Source organism: Apium graveolens, chromosome 2 (assembly GCF_009905375.1).
Source record: "Apium graveolens cultivar Ventura chromosome 2, ASM990537v1, whole genome shotgun sequence".
Taxonomy (NCBI): Eukaryota; Viridiplantae; Streptophyta; class Magnoliopsida; order Apiales; family Apiaceae; genus Apium; species Apium graveolens.
The window spans coordinates 294,287,758-294,305,516 of NC_133648.1; the positions used below are offsets into that span (position 1 = coordinate 294,287,758).

The 17,759-nt window shown below is 35.0% G+C and overlaps 2 protein-coding genes across 3 annotated transcripts; both read right to left on the bottom strand.

The window, feature by feature from the left end:
* Positions 1-4,518: 4,518 nt before the first annotated feature.
* LOC141708608 (putative serine/threonine-protein kinase PBL23) lies at positions 4,519-9,097 on the bottom strand. Of its 2 annotated transcripts, none has more exons than XM_074512316.1 (8): positions 8,350-9,097; positions 8,096-8,193; positions 7,372-8,006; positions 7,085-7,251; positions 6,919-6,983; positions 6,619-6,754; positions 6,338-6,484; positions 4,519-6,228 (listed from the first exon to the last, which is right to left on the bottom strand). In XM_074512316.1, exons 1-8 carry the CDS (start codon positions 8,689-8,691, stop codon positions 6,112-6,114), a joined length of 1,707 nt encoding a protein of 568 aa, XP_074368417.1. In that variant the 5' UTR covers positions 8,692-9,097; the 3' UTR covers positions 4,519-6,111. The 2 variants fall into 2 exon arrangements, with proteins under 2 accessions (XP_074368417.1, XP_074368419.1); XM_074512318.1 differs by having other exon boundaries at positions 8,096-8,236; positions 8,350-8,470.
* Positions 9,098-9,235: 138 nt separating this feature from the next.
* Positions 9,236-11,461, bottom strand: LOC141708609 (exopolygalacturonase-like). The gene is made up of 5 exons (XM_074512319.1): positions 11,162-11,461; positions 10,461-10,769; positions 10,056-10,345; positions 9,733-9,952; positions 9,236-9,639 (listed from the first exon to the last, which is right to left on the bottom strand). The coding sequence occupies exons 1-5, from the start codon at positions 11,402-11,404 to the stop codon at positions 9,397-9,399; spliced, it is 1,305 nt and encodes a 434-aa protein (XP_074368420.1). The 5' UTR covers positions 11,405-11,461; the 3' UTR covers positions 9,236-9,396.
* Between the last annotated feature and the right edge of the window lie 6,298 nt (positions 11,462-17,759).

Here is a 17,759-nt window from a genome sequence, read left to right on the forward strand (position 1 = left end):
ATGACAATGTTGGTTCTTAGATTGTAGACCCTATATGATTTTCCAGCAGAATAACCAACAAATATTCCTTCATCAGCCTTTGCATCAAACTTCCCTTTGTGATCAGATTGATTCCTTAAGATGTAGCATTTGCAACCAAAGACATGTAGAAAGTTTAAAGTTGGTTTTCTTCTCTTGAATAATTGATAGGGAGTCATGCCTTTTGCTTGATTGATTAGAGAAATGTTCTGAGTGTAACATGCACAGTTAACAACCTCAGCCCAAAAATAAGTTGGGAGTTTTGACTCTTCAAGCATTGTCCTTGCAGCTTCAATTAGTGATCTGTTCTTCCTTTCCACCACACCATTTTGTTGTGGAGTCCTTGGAGCTGAGAACTCATGCATGATCCCACTTTCTTCACAGAACAACTTCATGGTTGAATTCTTGAACTCAGTTCCATTGTCACTCCTAATATTCCTTACTTTGAAATCAGGATGATTGTTGACTTGCTTGATATGATTGATGATGATTTCACTAGCTTCATCCTTTGATCCAAGAAAATAAACCCATGAAAACTTTGAGAAATCATCTACAATCACTAGGAAATATCTTTTCCTTGAAATTGACAATACATTGACTGGTCCAAAAAGATCCATGTGTAGAAGTTATAGTGGTTCATCAATTGCAGATTCAAGCTTCATACTGAATGATACTTTCTTTTGCTTTCCTTTCTGACAAGCATCACACAGTTCATCCCTTGTGAATTCCACTAGAGGCATTCCTCTAACTAAGTCCTTTTTGACTAGATCATTCATTGTCTTGAAATTCAAATGGGACAGCTTCTTGTGCCATAGCCAACTTTCAACTAGACTTGCTTTGCTGAGAAGACAAGTAATGGATTCTGCATCTGTAGAGTTGAAATCAGCTAAGTACACATTCCCTTTTCTAACTCTAGTTAGAACCACTTTATTGTCCTTCTTACTTGTGACAATACAGGCTTCAGAATTGAAGGAAACAATATTCCCTCTGTCACATAGTTGACTGATGCTCAATAAATTGTGTTTGAGACCATCAACCAATGCAACTTCATCAATGATGACATTTTCTTTTGAAATCAAGCCATATCCCATAGTGAATCCTTTGCTGTCATCTCCAAAGGTTATGCTAGGGCCAGCTCTCTCCTTAAACTCTGTGAGCAGGGTGAAATCTCCTGTCATGTGTCTTGAACAAACACTGTCCAAGTACCATAGATTCCTTCTTTCTCCCTGCACACAATAAAATCAATCAAGTTGATTTTGGTACCCAAGTTTCCTTGGGTCCAGCCTTGTTAGTCTTTTTCCTAGACTTCATTCCTCCTGCATCTTTTGACTTAGGTAACTTTGGGTCAACCTTGGTCTCAGATGTGGTTGGTTGAAGTGTAGGGTTAGTCACAGAATCATTTAACACATTTGATTGAATTTGATAAGGCATAGGTTGTGCAAACATGTTATTCCACATAGGCATATTGTATGGCATTTGAGGCATACTAAATGCAGTAAAATAAGGATTATTAATATATGGCATGTTTGCAAAATGTGCATGGGGATTCTGGTGAGACATAACAGGCATAGCATGCAGAGGTGACATAGACATGTTAGGCATGGAGGGATTTGAAGGCATGGGAGCATTTTTAACAGATTTGCAATTATCAGATAGGTGATTAACACTTTTACAATGCACACAGCTTTTTCTAGGAGCATACCTATCAGGTGTGTAATTGTTATGTTTATTAATCCCTACCTTCCCATTTCTTTTAGATTTTCTTTTAGTTTCCTTCTTATCCTTAACCAACTTAAGCCTATCTTTCAGCTGATCTAAAGTCATGTGTCCTATATTCACCTTACTGACATCTCTGGATGTGATGGCTCCTTCTTTGACAAAGTTCTTGAGAGTTGAATCATTCTTTTTATTGAGGTTTTTATTTTTAAAAGAACTTGCCTGTTTTAATTGATGAGCCTTCAACGGATGCTCCTTTTCTTCCTTCAACGGATAACTTTCATCATCCGTTGATTCCACATCCGTTAACAATCCATCAATTAATTCTAACTCGTTTTTGTTTTTCTTCCAGGCATCCTCACAGAATGATTCAATTCCCTAAACCTTTGCAATCTGAACACTAACATCCCTAGATGTTTTCCAGGCCTTGATTACCTCTTGCTCACTTTCTAACTGTTTAGAAAGAATTTCTACTTTCTTAACAGCTTCTGCTAGTTCACTCTCAACAGTCAAGCATTTAAGTTTTATCTTTTCAAGCTCAATTACCTGATCATCTAACACAGCATTCCTATCACTTAAAAACACATTATTCTCCTTGATCCTAGTGTTTTCTTTTGCTAGTGATTTAAGGGAAACACGCAAATGATATAATTCATTGGACATATCATTTATGGCTTCATTGCATTCATGTTTAGAAAGCTGAGAGAGATCAGTAGTAATTACCTGGTTGCTTGATGAACTAGTTTCATTTTCATCAGAATTAGCCATCAGGGCTAGGTTGACATATTCCATATCATCATCTTCATTGACCCCATCTGCTGCCCAATCATCTTGAGTGAGAAAAGCTCTTTCCTTTTGTTTGAGTAAATCAAAATACTTCTTTTTGTAATCAACTTGCTCAAATTTCTTTTTATCAGAAGTTGGCTTTCTACACTCACTTGCAAAGTGTCCACTAATGCCACAGTTGTAACATTTGAACTTTGATTTGTCCACCATGTTTTTGTTTGGCTTAGTGAACTTTGTATTTTTTCTGAACTTCATCTTTGCAAACCTCCTGGACAGAAAAGCCAGATGTTCATCAACATTATCAGAGTCATCCTGACTGGAATTGTCTTCATCCTCAGTTGCTTGCTCTTTACCCTTGCTTGATTCTGATTTGCTTGTGCCAATTTTGAGACTTGGCATTGTCTTCTCCTCATTCCTGGCTTCCATCTTCTCACTGTCAGCTACAAGAGCAACTGTTCCTCCTTTTCTCTTTCCCTTTTCCAACAGCTCATCCTGCTCCATTTCAAGTTCATAAGTCTTCAGAATTCCATATAATCTTTCAAGTGTGAAGTTCTTATAATCTTGAGAATTTCTTAAAGAGACAGTCATGGGCTTCCATTCCTTTGGCAGAGACCTAAGAAATTTTAAGTTGTAATCCTTGACTTGGTACACTCTACCATACAGCTTCAATCCATTAAACAGTTTCTGAAATCTGTTGAAGGTATCATTTAATGATTCACCTTCTTCAAAGTGAAAATATTCATACTGTTGAATAAGAAGCTGCATCTTGTTCTCTCTGACTTGCTCAGTACCTTCACAGATGATTTGTACAGTATCCCAAACTTCCTTTGCAGTTTGGCTATTGATGACATTGTCAAACATATCTTGATCTAAGCCATTAAACAAAATGTTCATGGATCTCTTGTCCTTGCGGATTTCTTCCATGTCTTCAATAGTCCATTCTGCTTTTGGCTTGGGAATGGACTGTCCAACAGCAACTGTTGCAGTAGCAGCTGTGGCTACTTTGTGAGGGATGTGAGGACCATTTTCAATACAGTTGATGTAGCTTTCATCTTGAGAAAGAAGATGTAAATGCATCTTCACTTTCCAGTGATGATAATTATCTTTTTCCAGGACTGGGATCTTTATACCAATATCCTTCCTACTCATGATGGTAGCAGGAGGATTCTTCTGTGCACTCATGATGTTAGCAAAATAGATCTTTAAACTCTTTGTATGTTAAGAGCTTGCTCTGATACCAATTGTTATTCCCAGTGGACTAACAATGAGATTTACAGAAGGGGGGTTGAATGTAAATCTCAAAACTTTTGCAAGTTTTGAGCAGTTTCTAAAGCTAAGTGTTTAAGTGAACAAATGTGTGTGAATTGCTTGAAGCTGATACAGACAGATATATATTCAAACACAAATGTAAAGAACACAAAGAACTTAAAAACTTTTCTGGTGGATTTGTTGTTCCACCAGAGATGTGTTATTTCAAAAAATCTGTGATTCAAAGAATTAAATCACAGCTGCTTCCTAGTACAAACTAGATGATTTTCTCTCTTGATATTTCTAAACAGCTCAGGAAAAAATCACTTCTAATTACTAGCTGCTAGTTGGTTTATATAACACCAAGTTTACAAGTGAAGACAAAACTGTAAAATACAATTGAAAGGATTCTTCACATGTTTCTTCTTCATTTCTCTATCCAATGCAATCTAGGATAATCTGTGAATCTTTGAATACTTTCTTGTTTGCATCAGAATGGGAATGCTGCATTTTCTTGATTCCTCCTAGAGGCTTCCACATTCCAGTTTGTCTCTGTCAACCCATGTGCCTCTGTCAGCTTATGAATTGTCACTATCAACTGCTAATGAACTAAGCATTCGTTGAAGCTTTCATCCGTTAATGCCTTATCCGTTGAGGCTTTATCCGTTGAACCTTTATCCGTTGATGCATTATCAGTTGAAGTCTTTATCCGTTGAAGCACTTATCCGTTGATGGATATTATCCGTTGAAGCATTAGAGACATCCGTTGAAGCTTTGTTTCTTATCCGTTGAAGGTCTTCAATATCAGTTGATACTTCTTCACTTATACAAAATTACAAGGCATGAAATATTTACAATTAGCCCTCCTATTTGCATATCCATTAGTAGTCAACATGACTGATAATTTCCTACAACATCTAAGAATTACAACTTGAAACCAGAGAATGAAATGTGCTACAATACTAAACTTATTGCTAAGTAAAGCTACTCCTTCAACGGATAGCCAAGATGGTCTTATCCGTTGAGGCTACAATCACTAGATTTCTATTTAAGTGTTTTGTTTAACTTATCATCAAACTGATACACATATTCCTAACAGTCTTAGGTTATAATATCTTAATTCTTCATCTCCAGTACTCATGTTTGACCGTATAACTTATAGCCAAGACCGTATAACTTATCGCTGATAAATATTTATATCCGAGACCATATAACTTGAACGCACATCCTTGACAGATACTTATAGACGAGACCAAAATAATAGATCGTAGGTATTTTTAGGTATATGTATCAATTGAAGTTACCAATGAATCTGTCACTGAACGTTCCACTGAAAAAACATAGGATCTTTATATGGGGAAAGTGAAGTAAAATTAACATAGAGGGATTCAGTTACACAAAAATTGTGTGTTTATAAAGCAATCCTTCATATGTTTTAGTATCCTACGCTATAAGAAAGATAAACATCTATCACAAACATATCCACAACAAACAAAAATCATGGTACTTATAACTTATTACCTACATCTTGCCTCTTCTCCATTCCAATAGCAACCATACTCTCGACAAACTAGAAGAATCATGCAAGTTGATAATTACAACCATTGAAATCATATGTGTGCAGGAAATATATTAATTGTATCAATTGTGATACACCAAGAAGCACAAGCTGAACCAATTTAAATCCAGTCTAGCCGTCTTTTTGAGACAACTTCACCAAAAGGATGAGACAGACTTGAGTGATAATTAAGAAAGAACATAAATCATGTTACCTGTTACCTACTCAACAAATATAATCACGTAATGAAGGATATGTAAATTTTTTCTTCTCGCTAAGCTTCTCGAATAAAACAAAGGTTTTGAAGCCTTGCAACAAACTCTATCAATATTGAAGTAAATGTAGCTAATTTAGCTAATGATAGTGCATATCTTAGTTAATTAGTTTTTAGCATCAGTTGTTTTTATCTTGATAAATGAAAAAAAATACCGGTCTTGAAATATGCATATTTGTACATATTAATACATAAATTTTGATATTACCCCTCTGCCTGATCACCAATATAATAATTTTGTCTCTGATATAGGAAATAGGGCAAATACATACAAAAGCCATATTTAGGGGCACGGAGATAAATTTTTGTATTTTGAGGGTTCCTCTATATTTTCGGTGAAACTTTAAGGGTCAGAATGTAATAAAACTTTTTTTTAAAATTCCAATAATCTTCCTGCCATCGGTCCAAGCTATGGACTCGGGAAAGGTAGTAAAACATGTTCTGCTAAACTTGGTATTTCAGATTAATGTAGGATGGATAAGAATGACGATTATAATCTTATTTATTTGTATCAGCATCTAATAACTGGGCTCATGCTCCTTAAATCTTTACTTGGACTGCTACTATCGGACAACATTGGTGATGCTTCAGCAGTGAAAGATGTCTCCCCTTTTAGATAAGACACAATCTACAATGAACAAATTGTAAATGTCTATTAGAAAAATGACATCAATTCAAAATACTATGAAAGGAAAAAAAATATGAGTTTGGAAAGCTAATTGTCAGAGTTAACCAACCTTACTCATGGAGGGTCTTGAAGTGTGCCGATCCTTTATGCATTGTGCAGCAACATACATAACCCTCAACATCCCATACATGTCAGGATACTCCTCATCGTCATCCAACATTTCATGATATGCATGGCTCGACAACAACGGTTGAGCCTGTAATTGTACATCACACACGAATGTTGGGCAAAAATTAACTCGTGCATAGGTTCCACCTCCGACCTTTGCATTTATTTGCAAAACGAGAAAGTATATGTACTAAAGGTTGCAAGAAAAGATTATACACTAACCCATTTGATCAAGACTCTGTTATCTTGTGGGATGGATTTTCTGCAGAACAATCTCATTATCAAGATACCAAAAGAAAGAATGTCTGCCTTTAATATCTTCACCATTTCCGGATCTAACTGATTCCTGCCCAAGCAGCTATATTGCAGAATTTATGAATTTGGTTCAGCGGTGTACACAAATTCTTGCATAAAATGTTGTTTTTATCTAGAAATGTATTAACACCTTGCATATAAAACGTCTATTAGTTCAAAAGTAGATGATTTATTATTTTATTGTGTTTCAACATTTTTATTGCAAACCTGTGGTAGAATGTTGATGATGATTGGTCTTCCTGCAGCCATCTCGCATGGCCAAAACCAGTGATCTGTAACAACATTGTGGTATGAAATATGGAGTAATGAAGCACAGTAGCTACGTAGTTTAAAATGATTCCAAATAGCATTTGTATGCCAATTTCTCTTTTACCTGTGGTTGTAAATCAGACCTTAAATATATATTGGACATCTTCAGGTCACCATGAACTACTGGACCTTGGGGACACTCTTCATGCATGTAATTTAGAGCTTGGCTGATGCCAGTAGCTATCTTCAGTTTATCATTAAATGTCAACCGCCATTGTTTCCCTCGTGCACCTGCATCAATACAAGAAGGATAGACGAAATAAATTGTAATACCTATCTAATTACTGTGAATAATTTCGGCCAAAAATAAATGAATTGCGTTGCTGAACCAAGAGTGTGATAACTACTCACCATACAGGAATCTTTCCAGTGTCCCTTTTGTTGTAAAGGGGAAAGCTAGAGATATAGCACTTGCTGTCTGATGGTAACCAATCATCCCTAATATATTTTTATGATGCATAGACACTGCTATCATCTTTTCAGCATCAAGTATGCTACTTAAGTTACTGCTAAATGTTTTCACTAAAGCATCAGATTCATGAATGGGTATATGACCTCGGAACATTTGGAAATCTTTACTCTGGTCTTTATCATTAATATCCTTAAAGTCACTTGTTATATCCAAAATTGCTACCCATGAGCTTAATTGCAAAGGAAATCCCATTCCCAGTGCCTCGTTAACCTTAGCAATTTCTTTGGAGGTAGCACCTGCTAATACGCTAGATAGACAGCTTTCAGTCTCTGTCCGCATCAGATTTTCAACTTGGGTGCTTGTACTTGCCTGATCGGATGATGACTTGAAAGGCTGGTCGTCAAAAACAAGGTGTGGCAATGTACGATAACTAATTGGATCTTCGGTCAATTTAGGCTTTGGTGGCAGACAATCGTGCAACACAAGTCCCACGCCATCACTTACCAACACCAAGGACACTAAAGTGATACAATTAATTTCGTTCAACTGGAATCTATTGTCATCTGCAAAAGACCTGCATTATAACATTAAAAACAAGCCTTTCATTCTTGAGTATTTCTGTTAATGCCTAAATAAAAATGTCTATTTGATCAAGAAAGAGACCTATCCATAACTATCGATTTAGCTCCAGCGCAGTTTGCCTCATTTATAATTATAGACTTTGGTTGGTAATCCACAGCAATCTTCAATATAAATTTGACCTGAACAAAGCGTCAATGGACTTGATAGATATTTCAAAGTTGTCTGTTACAAGCCTCACACACACACACACAAACAAATATACATCAATACTGCAAATGCCACCGAGAATCACAACGATTACAGAAATTATCACATTCAAGAATAGTAAGACTTACACCATTATTTTTGCATTCCTCGTGATAGGCCTTGAAGATATCGGTAAACGTCTGAATTTTCGAATTAATTTCTTGTTTCAAAAAGTTGAGGTGATCAATAGCTGGTGATTGACAACTTTTGTTTTCTCTCGGAAGACAGCAAACGCTACCAGTATCTGGAGATGTAGTTTGTTCTTGTAAATTAAAAACTGCGAGAACAAGAACTTCATCTTTTTCTACCAAGCCTGCATCATGCAACGCCCATAGCAGAGGAGCATGTCCATTCTTTTCTTTTGAAACCTTGAAACCATTTAGAACGACCAGAATTGATTTGGCACCATTTCTCGACTTTTGTAGCATCATTTTCTGGAGTTGTAGAGCGTAAAGGCTGATCACTTAGCCCGGCCATTAGCATTTAAACAACCTGGGTTTCTAGTTTCCACCGTATATTTAAATTCCTAACTTGGGTTTCTCAGCATCTAATTCTGTTTTATCTAAGCTTTATGGTCAATTTTAAGAAAGTTAAAACATGTCATTGGATTCTATGACATCAAAAATTAGAGCAAAGGGTCCGTTCAATTTATTCCTTTTTGATCACCGCACAATCAATCGAAAGTACAATGTGACAAAACCTGTTCTTGTTGAATTTTAATCATTTGATTTATAATGTGGACAAATGCAGTAGTACTTTGTGATATCTGTACAACTTTTCTTTTGGACTTGCATCAGTGTCCTGCATATACTTTAATGTTTAATTATTTGAAAGGAAAATGCTAGAGGCCCCAAAGATTATTACAAAAATTTTCCTGAATGATGTTATAGATGATAACTTTCCTGATAATGATAGGCGACCCCGTGTGCATTCATATGCACAAAATGACTATACAATTTCAAAAAAAAAAAGAGATTGATAGCAGAAGGGTACATAGTTTTTCATCATGAATAAATGTTATGTTTACATAAAAAGAAAAAACCTCCGACAACGGTGCTTCCTAGTGCAACTCCAAAAGCACACTTTCGTCGGTCAGTGTCTGATGATATAAACATAACACAATTACTGATGAATATTTATTTTGCTGGACAAGCAGCCGGATTCATTTTACCGGTGAATGTTGGCTTAACATTTTGACAGGCTGATGTAACAGCCAAACCAACCTTAGAAGGAGCGCCTGTGTACGAGAGATCAATGTCCACTAACTCTACCCCTTGACAGGGAAATGCATCACTGCAGTTTAGAGTTACTGCAACAGGTGAAAGAGAGGTACCTTTTATGTTCCTGAAGTGAATGTCGGAAAGCTTTACATTCGATCCCTGTAATATCAATCCAAAGTATTTATTATTGTTATTGTTACTGCCTGCGCCTGGTGATGTTTGGGACTACTAGGATTTTTGAAATTTAGTTACCTGTTTCAAATGACTTGAGGCATAGTTTTGGTCTATGATGATGGGATTGAACACACCATTCATTACTATATTATCAAATACGATGCCAGAAGCGGATAGCGAAGGTGACTGGCGATAGCTTTTGATCCTAGCCCCATTTGTTGTATTTGTTAATGTACAATTAGTGATAGTAACTCCTCTCAAGTCGGTCTCATCTTTCCATTTGCCAAGGCTTCCAACACTTAACACAAAAACAGAAACATAATAAGTGAAAAGAGGAAGTTACATGTAGTATAAAATTATAGAAGAAGAACACTACATCTTTAGTATGCCTGCAGCATTACCTAAGTCCATGTCCAGGCCCGCATACGACTCTTATGACAGTAATGTTGGTGTTCCCGGCACCAATAGAAACACAATCATCTCCGGTTCCAATTTTAGAATCTGCAACAGTTATGTTTTGAGAACGACTTATATGGACGCCGTCGGTATTTGGACTATCTCCTGGAGCAGTTATCGTCACATTTTGAACAATAACATTGTCACTTTGAAGCACCTTGATGTGGAAGCCTTTGCTATTTACCATGTTGAAGTTTTGCGCCACTGAGTTATTTGATTGGAAAAATACAAGTGCCTATGAACCCACATGAAACAGATGTAAATGAATGATCAATTCTTTTCATAAGCTGATATATTCTTAAAAATATTTTTAAAAGGTAGTGATAAAATTAGAGTTAATTATCACTTACATCAGGAAGCCTGACACCACCACCAAAGCTATTATCCTTGAGTTTCCATGCTGATGCCCCTTGGCCGTCAAGAGTTCCAGAGCCAGTAACAATGACATTGTTCACGCGTTCAATAGAAATCCACTGATTTTGCGAGTACATACTCACGTCAGCAGTCCCTAACATGGTTCCTTGAACCAGGAATGTAATTGGTGCAGCAGTGCATGGTCCGGTGAATATAATTTCTCCTGTCATAAATGTTCCAGCCGGGACAAGAACTGTTGCTGGTCCGTTTGAGTGGCATGCATCCCTCCATGCCTTTTGAAATGACTGCAAGCCCACATATATAAGCAAGATCCATGAGAATTATATTTTGCAGGCAGTGTGTGATTTAACTTAAACATTAATTCTCAACCACGGACTCCATTAGTGGGATCAAGATTCAAATGATTTTATTAATTTTAATGCATCAGGTTGACAAATAATTTTATGTTAGGGGGATTAAATTGCATGCCCTCAACCTACCTGAGAATGCTTTGGGTTCATGTGACATAGTGCTTGAACATAGTAACTTATTGTTAAATTATGCAGCATAAGAATAAATTTACAATCACATAATGAACACCATTAATTCTTTAAAGTGCAGGTAAATAGATCTCATAAGAAGAAAAAAGAGAGGTCATATAATTAAACTATCGTGCGCGTTTTCCTCATTAATTTACCATTGTACTATCAGATTTTCCATCAGATTTTGCCCCATAGTTGGTTATAGAAAAAACTGCACCACCTTCGGGTGCAACAGGCGTGGTAGCAGCTCCGGCTGCAGCTGCGTTGCTGCTAGAAGCTAATTTGATAGGCAGGCTATCTAGGAAACCAGGGAATGGTTTGGCTTCAACTATAATTGAAGAGATAGCTAAAGCTACAATGATTGTAGTTTTGAGCTTAAATTCCCTGGTTAGACCCATTTTAGCCCGCCTGAGCTTGGCGCAGTATTATGGCAAACAAGGGGCAAATATTTGATGTTGCAAAACTTTGTGCAGAAGCCTTTTTAAAGGTGATGATGGATCTAATTCAAGGAAGTAATTCCTCCATTAGTTGAAGAAAATTAAGGCGTGCCTGTCATTGGTAATTATTCGTTTACACCCAATTTGGCAAATATCATAATGCACAAAACTCTTTTGGCCAACATGTACGCCATCATTTAACACGGATGACTATTTATAATTTACTCAAAGTTAGTCAACCTATTTTGGATCTTTTATTCAAAGTATGTATTTTTCCTAAATTTTCCTAGCGAGAATCAGACTGTATTGCAATGAACCAACTTAGATTCAACCTCTGACTGCGTACAGAGCCCATCCTCTGATTCTGAGCGCCAAGTATCACAGGTGTACCGAAAGATGATGTGGCAGTAACAGAAAGCCGACCAACAAACTTCTAATATTTTTGCTTTAAGTATATTTTTTTAAGGAAAGAAACTGGAAGAGCCAAAACGGAAACCTGAAACAGAGATCACTCCTCGAGACAGAGGATAAAGCATCGGGAGGTTGAGAAACCCAATTAGTAGGCAGAAGATTGAAAGAGGCTTGTTGTGCTATCCAATGCGTCACACCATTACAAGAACGAGGCATGAATGAGAAAGTGCTACCATATTGAAGAGCTATAAATTTGATATCTTCAACTAGAATTACACTATGCCAAGGTGCATTCAGTTCAGCCGTTAAAAGGTCAATAACAACTTCATAATCTGATTCAATAATAGCATGAATATATGTTGTGATGGCTGATAACTGATAAGTAAAAGCATATCCGATGGTTGACACCCTCCTTCAAGGGATGTCAACTTTCCAACATAATTAAAAATATCATATTTTATATTTTCTCTCTTTCATATAATCTTGAACACCTTTTTTTCAAATAACACTCCAATATTTGACATCCTAAAATATCAACTTCACTAATTCAATAAAAAAATGCATAATAAAATTTATTAGAGAAATGATATTTTATATATCACTGGGATTACAAATGAATTAGAAAAATAATATTTTATACACCATTGATACTACAAATGAAGTTGATACCCACTTTATGGGATCATGCCAACTTATTTGGCACCCCAATGACATCCCTCAATTCCAATGTAGTGCTTATAAGGGTGCCAAGTTACGTCAAGACACGTGGCGTTGACACCCCTTTTCACACCCTTCATTGGAGTTGATCTAAGCAAACCTCGTGAATGCCAGAAGTTCAGCTTGAAGCGCATTTGATGCCTTAACACGACATCCACTACCATGAACTACAGGAATCTTTCCCACTCACGCCAATTATTGCATTGTCTCAATTAAAAGCACCATCATAATTATACCTACCAAAGATGCAAAGGGAGGAATTCATTGCGATGAAGAATTGTTAATAGAGAAACGAGACTCGATGCATGACATTTCCAACAAAGATGAGAATTCTAACTGAGCTTGAGAACTAGATTGAATAACGGACAGCGAGTAAGATGAACAATGGTTAAAAACAAATTTATTTCTTGTTATCCAAATAGACCAATTTATATAAGCAAAACTTTAGAGAATATGCAACATATCACTATTTGATTTAACTAACGAGAGTAGTGAAGATAGCCACTGAATAATCGTGTGAGTAGAAGGAAAAAGCGATTTACGGCCAGAGAACTAGAAAACCATACCGGACAAGTCTACTGACATCCTAAAATCATATGCTTCATCATTTCAGCTTCATCATTACAGATCGGGCAATAGGAGAAGGAGAGCACTTTCTTGTATCTTTTTCAAAACTCTCTCAAGTTTGTAACTAAACATTTCTGATTTGTTTTTCACAAAAACGGCAGAAAAGCCTAAATATTTGCATGTGTACTGATAGGTCCATATTATTGCATATTATTAATGCCTATTTTATGTCCGTTTTTGTAATGTTATTAATAAATAAATTGTTTTACTTTATTTTGTAGGAAAATAATTAAAGCAGAATTTGAGTCGGAAAAGGTGCAAATAAGGAAGGAGGTGGACTATTCTACAAGTCAATGATATTGGAAGATAAATAGAATATTTATTGTAGAAGAAGGATTTATTTTAAGAATCCTACTTGTATTCCAAGACCCAAACCCTCATATTTTCCTATATATATGGGTCTCCTCTCTTGTATTTGAAAAAACCGAACCAACACCCAAGACACCCAATTAGTTATTGTAATGTTTGGGAAAATTACGTCTGTGTTATATCATATTTATAATAAATTATGTGTATTAATGTGTCATTTATGTGTAATTATCTGTCAAACCCTAAATTGCTATGTGTTACGTGTATTCTGTATTGTTCCGGTTTTTTAAGATATTTTTCAGATATTTTATTTTACATTCATAGCTTTCATCTCAAAAGTTTTACGACCCGAACCATGATTTAAAAGCAGGTATTTCAAATAAAATAATGGGTCTTATTTTTCATCAAACGGCTTTTACCATCGCATTATTCTGAACATCCAGACATTTTATAAATTTTCTCGTTTTGTGAAAAATGACTTTTCCGGGCCCCATTGAGTGTTAGAACCCCCACAAAACTCACATTTTTATTTTTATAAAATTATAGGACCTTTATTTATACCATTTCTTTGCATTTTTGCATTATTCACAATTTTTGGGAAATTTTGGCATATATATTGCAAATATAAAATATTTATAAATTAAATTTTAATACTAAAAAATTATAATATTAGGTACTTATTAATTTTAAAAGATGTAGAATTAGGGCCTAAATTTTATTTAGGAGTATTAATTTTACTACTATTAATAGCCTAATTTTTATTTAATTATAATTAATTAAGTAATTAAAAATCAGAAAATTCACAAATTTTCTGCAAACCGGGTCGGGAAAAACCAAGTCGGGTCGAAGAATCAAACCGTGATTTCTAGCTGATTTCTTCATCAAATCAAGTGATTCAATTACTGAAATTGAAGTTTTGATCTGTTCTTTCTGTTTCTAGCATCAATTTCAAGTTTTAATCCATAGTTTTTGATTTTCGATTTCTAGGGTTTATGTTCGAATTGGGGCTTTTTGATTTTAGGGTTATTATAATGTTTTGATGATTGTTATAGCTTCCTGAGATGATTTGCAGTCGATTCATGGTGTTTAATTGATCAAACGATTCCTTAGCAAAGTTTGATTATTAGGGTTTATACCGAATTTTTAAATTACAACTCGATGATTTCTGTGAATATTTGGTTTTTGATATGTTAGGGGTTAGATTGTATGTGTTCTTAGCTTTGATTTGCACTATAGAACGTTAAGTTTCGTTTACAAAATCAAAAGTTGGTATTTTGGCCGGAATTTTAGGTTGGTGGTGACCGAAATCCTGTTTCAGGGGTTGTTAACTTGTGTTGATAGTTGATATGTTCTTAGAACTTAATTTGCAATCGATTCCATGTAAAAACGAGCACAAACGATTCGTAGTTTGGCCAGAAATTGACTTCGTCGGAATCTGCAAATGTTAGCCGGAGTTTTTGGGGTTTTGGCTGGAAAACACGACTCAGGGATCGTGTGTGGTGGTTGATGGCAGCCTGAAGTTGCTGTTTTGATGCTGAGTAGAAACCCACTCAAAAACATTCCAAACCATCCATGTATTGGCCTGAATTAATCTGGCCGGATAATTTTCCGGTGACTGGAAAAACCAACGGAATCTGGGTTCTTGGTGACCCATTTACCCGACTTCAAGCCCGATTTAAAACCCGGTTTTGATCCAATTTTGTCAGAATTTGATTTCTGACAAATGTTTCTGGATTTTTAATTTATATTTTATTTTATTAATTTTAAAAATTAGATTTATTTATTTTATAAATTAATTAATTAATTACTTAATTAATTGATTTATATTATAAATAATTCTGAAATATTTTCTAAAAATCAGATTTAATTATTTTCTTATTTATTATTTATTTATTTATTATTTATTAATTATTTAAAAATAATTAATTATTTTGATAATTAATCAAATAATTTTCAATAAATCATAATAAATTCATTTTAATTCCAAAAATTATAGAAAAATCATTTTTAATTTTGATTTTTATTAAATAATTATTTAAAAATTATTTTAGGGTTTAAAAAAATTGTAATAATTATTTACATTGAATAATAAATTGAATTATCAGTGTTTAATTGATATTAAATAGGCCGTTAGTCCAATTCGAGCGAAACAAAGCCCTTTGGCTCAGAAAAATGAATTCTTTTCATTAAAAATAATATTAAGACCTAATTTATTCTAGGAATTAGTTGACCTTGTTATTTTCTTGATTATCAGTCGAATCGCGTACCGAGACGATTCCGAAAAATTCCGGAAAAATAGGAAACGAGTCAGATAATGATCAGTCGAGTAAACAACGAGTTAGTTTTGATTCTAAAAATAATTTTAGTTAAAAAATGATTATGTGCTTATGTGTATTATGTGGTTAATCGAGTCTTGATTGTTCATATATGATATATGAGTCGGTCACAAGCGCATGGGTAGACACTAGGAACGATATGAAGTCCGTTTGAGACGCAATTGAAGTACGAGATGTTTAAATCATTCTCTTTCTCTAACAGAAGCTAAGCCAACAAGGCAGGCTGAGTCGGTGATAGACAAAGGTGACATAATTACAGTAAGTCGCGCAAAAGGTAAGTTTCTCCCCTATTCTAATTTCAGAATAATGATATTTCTTCAGATTCTGATCTCCCTTGCACTCTTTTGATTCCTGTTCATATTTCATTTCGATTCTTGATTTCTCCTTTTCATTTGAATTCATTGTTCATATTCCAATTGTTACTCACAAATATTGATATATTCTGGTGATTAGAGTACATCAAAGCATACCGATTATTCCGGTTGCTATTCCATGGACTGGATAGTGATACTTTTGGGGATTAAGTTTACTTAATCCTAAGGACCGGACATAACCGGATCCTTGAGATGGGCCGTAGTGCATGGGTTCCCGATGGGATCTATATAGTGAGATATAGATCTGCATTGTATCCTGGCTGATCAGCAGGGTATATATGCGAACTTGTGTCCAATTTAGTTCCTTTGCACTCGCCAGTAATGGCCTTCTTCCTACTCTCGCGGGGTTATATCTTTAAAGATATACCCAGGTTACCGTTTTATTTAAACTACTTAAACACTGTTTATATTTTGTGGACTTGTTGAGCAATTTTTGGCTCACCCCTTTTTTGTTATTATTCACCTTATTATTTCAGTTAAGAAGGAATGTGAAACCTATCAGGACTCGAGTGGTAAAGAAATGGGTCAAGCCTCGGGATCCTTTCATACCCAATGTATTGATCCCAATCCAGGAAGAAAGCTTTGAGTTGCCTGAACAGGTGGAATGTAGATAGATAGTGTGTGTGTTTAAATAAAAGATGAACTTAGTTTAAAACTGGTTAGATAATGGTTTGTAATAAAGAGAGTTTGTAAGACTTTGAATTCAGTTGGTAATAAAGTAGTTAGTGGTTCTTGTTTTCATACTTCAACCTAAAAAGATCCTGGTTAGTGTTAAAGGGGTTTAGATTCATTTCTTTATTATTTGTTAATCAGATTGTACAGGTTTGATGATTAGCTAGTAACCCCCAGACTTATACCCCGGGTCTGGAGGGCGTTACAGTTATTTATTGTGTTCATCTTTTTATCATGTGTAGCTAAATTTCTTTCCTAAGATGAAGATGAATTTAATTTAATTGCTTTGATATCTTCTCATTCCTATTATTTGATTCTCATGATTTTTTTTTGTGCTTAATTATTTAATTGACAATGTGATTTTGATATATTATTGTTACCGGATTTATTTTTCATAACTTACACTTGCTCCATGAAGTTTTGATGGGTTATTGTTAGATAACAAGTTTCATAGTATATGTTTGTCTCGTTAATTAAATTTTATTTGTGAAGAAAAGAAAATTGATTTTAGGGCGAGTTTTTATTAATTGTGATTGATTAACGGATTCAGATTCCTAGATTTTCCATATTATTTGATCTATTTGCTAATTAGGTTAATTCAAACTCCTCTCAAATCTTATTGTCTAGTTCGCCTAATTTAAATTGTTAGGATTTTGAAAATTCATCGTCTCTGTGGATCGACCTGTATTTGCTATAATTAACCGTTGTGCACTTGCAGTTATTTTACACATCAAGTTTTTGGCGCCGCTGCCGTGGACTATTATTAATTTTCACTCCTTGATATTTAATTCTTCAGAATAGTTTTTTTTGTTTTCTCTTTATTTTTTTTAGGGAATCGTGAAGCGGAGGAAAGCTTGGACAAGAACATCG

Excerpts from the sequence above, each read along its gene's own strand:
- LOC141708608 (XM_074512316.1), bottom strand. The coding sequence starts at position 8,691 with ATGATGCTACAAAAGTCGAGAAATGGTGCCAAATCAATTCTGGTCGTT. Across the intron at positions 7,252-7,371 it reads ACTGGAAAGATTCCTGTATG|GTGCACGAGGGAAACAATGG; the intron begins GTGAGTAGTTAT and ends GTATTGATGCAG. Across the intron at positions 6,229-6,337 it reads CAAGACCCTCCATGAGTAAG|ATTGTGTCTTATCTAAAAGG; the intron begins GTTGGTTAACTC and ends TGTTCATTGTAG.
- LOC141708609 (XM_074512319.1), bottom strand. The coding sequence starts at position 11,404 with ATGGGTCTAACCAGGGAATTTAAGCTCAAAACTACAATCATTGTAGCT. Across the intron at positions 10,770-11,161 it reads GAAAATCTGATAGTACAATG|TCATTTCAAAAGGCATGGAG; the intron begins GTAAATTAATGA and ends GTGGGCTTGCAG. Across the intron at positions 9,953-10,055 it reads GGGCCTGGACATGGACTTAG|TGTTGGAAGCCTTGGCAAAT; the intron begins GTAATGCTGCAG and ends TTTTGTGTTAAG.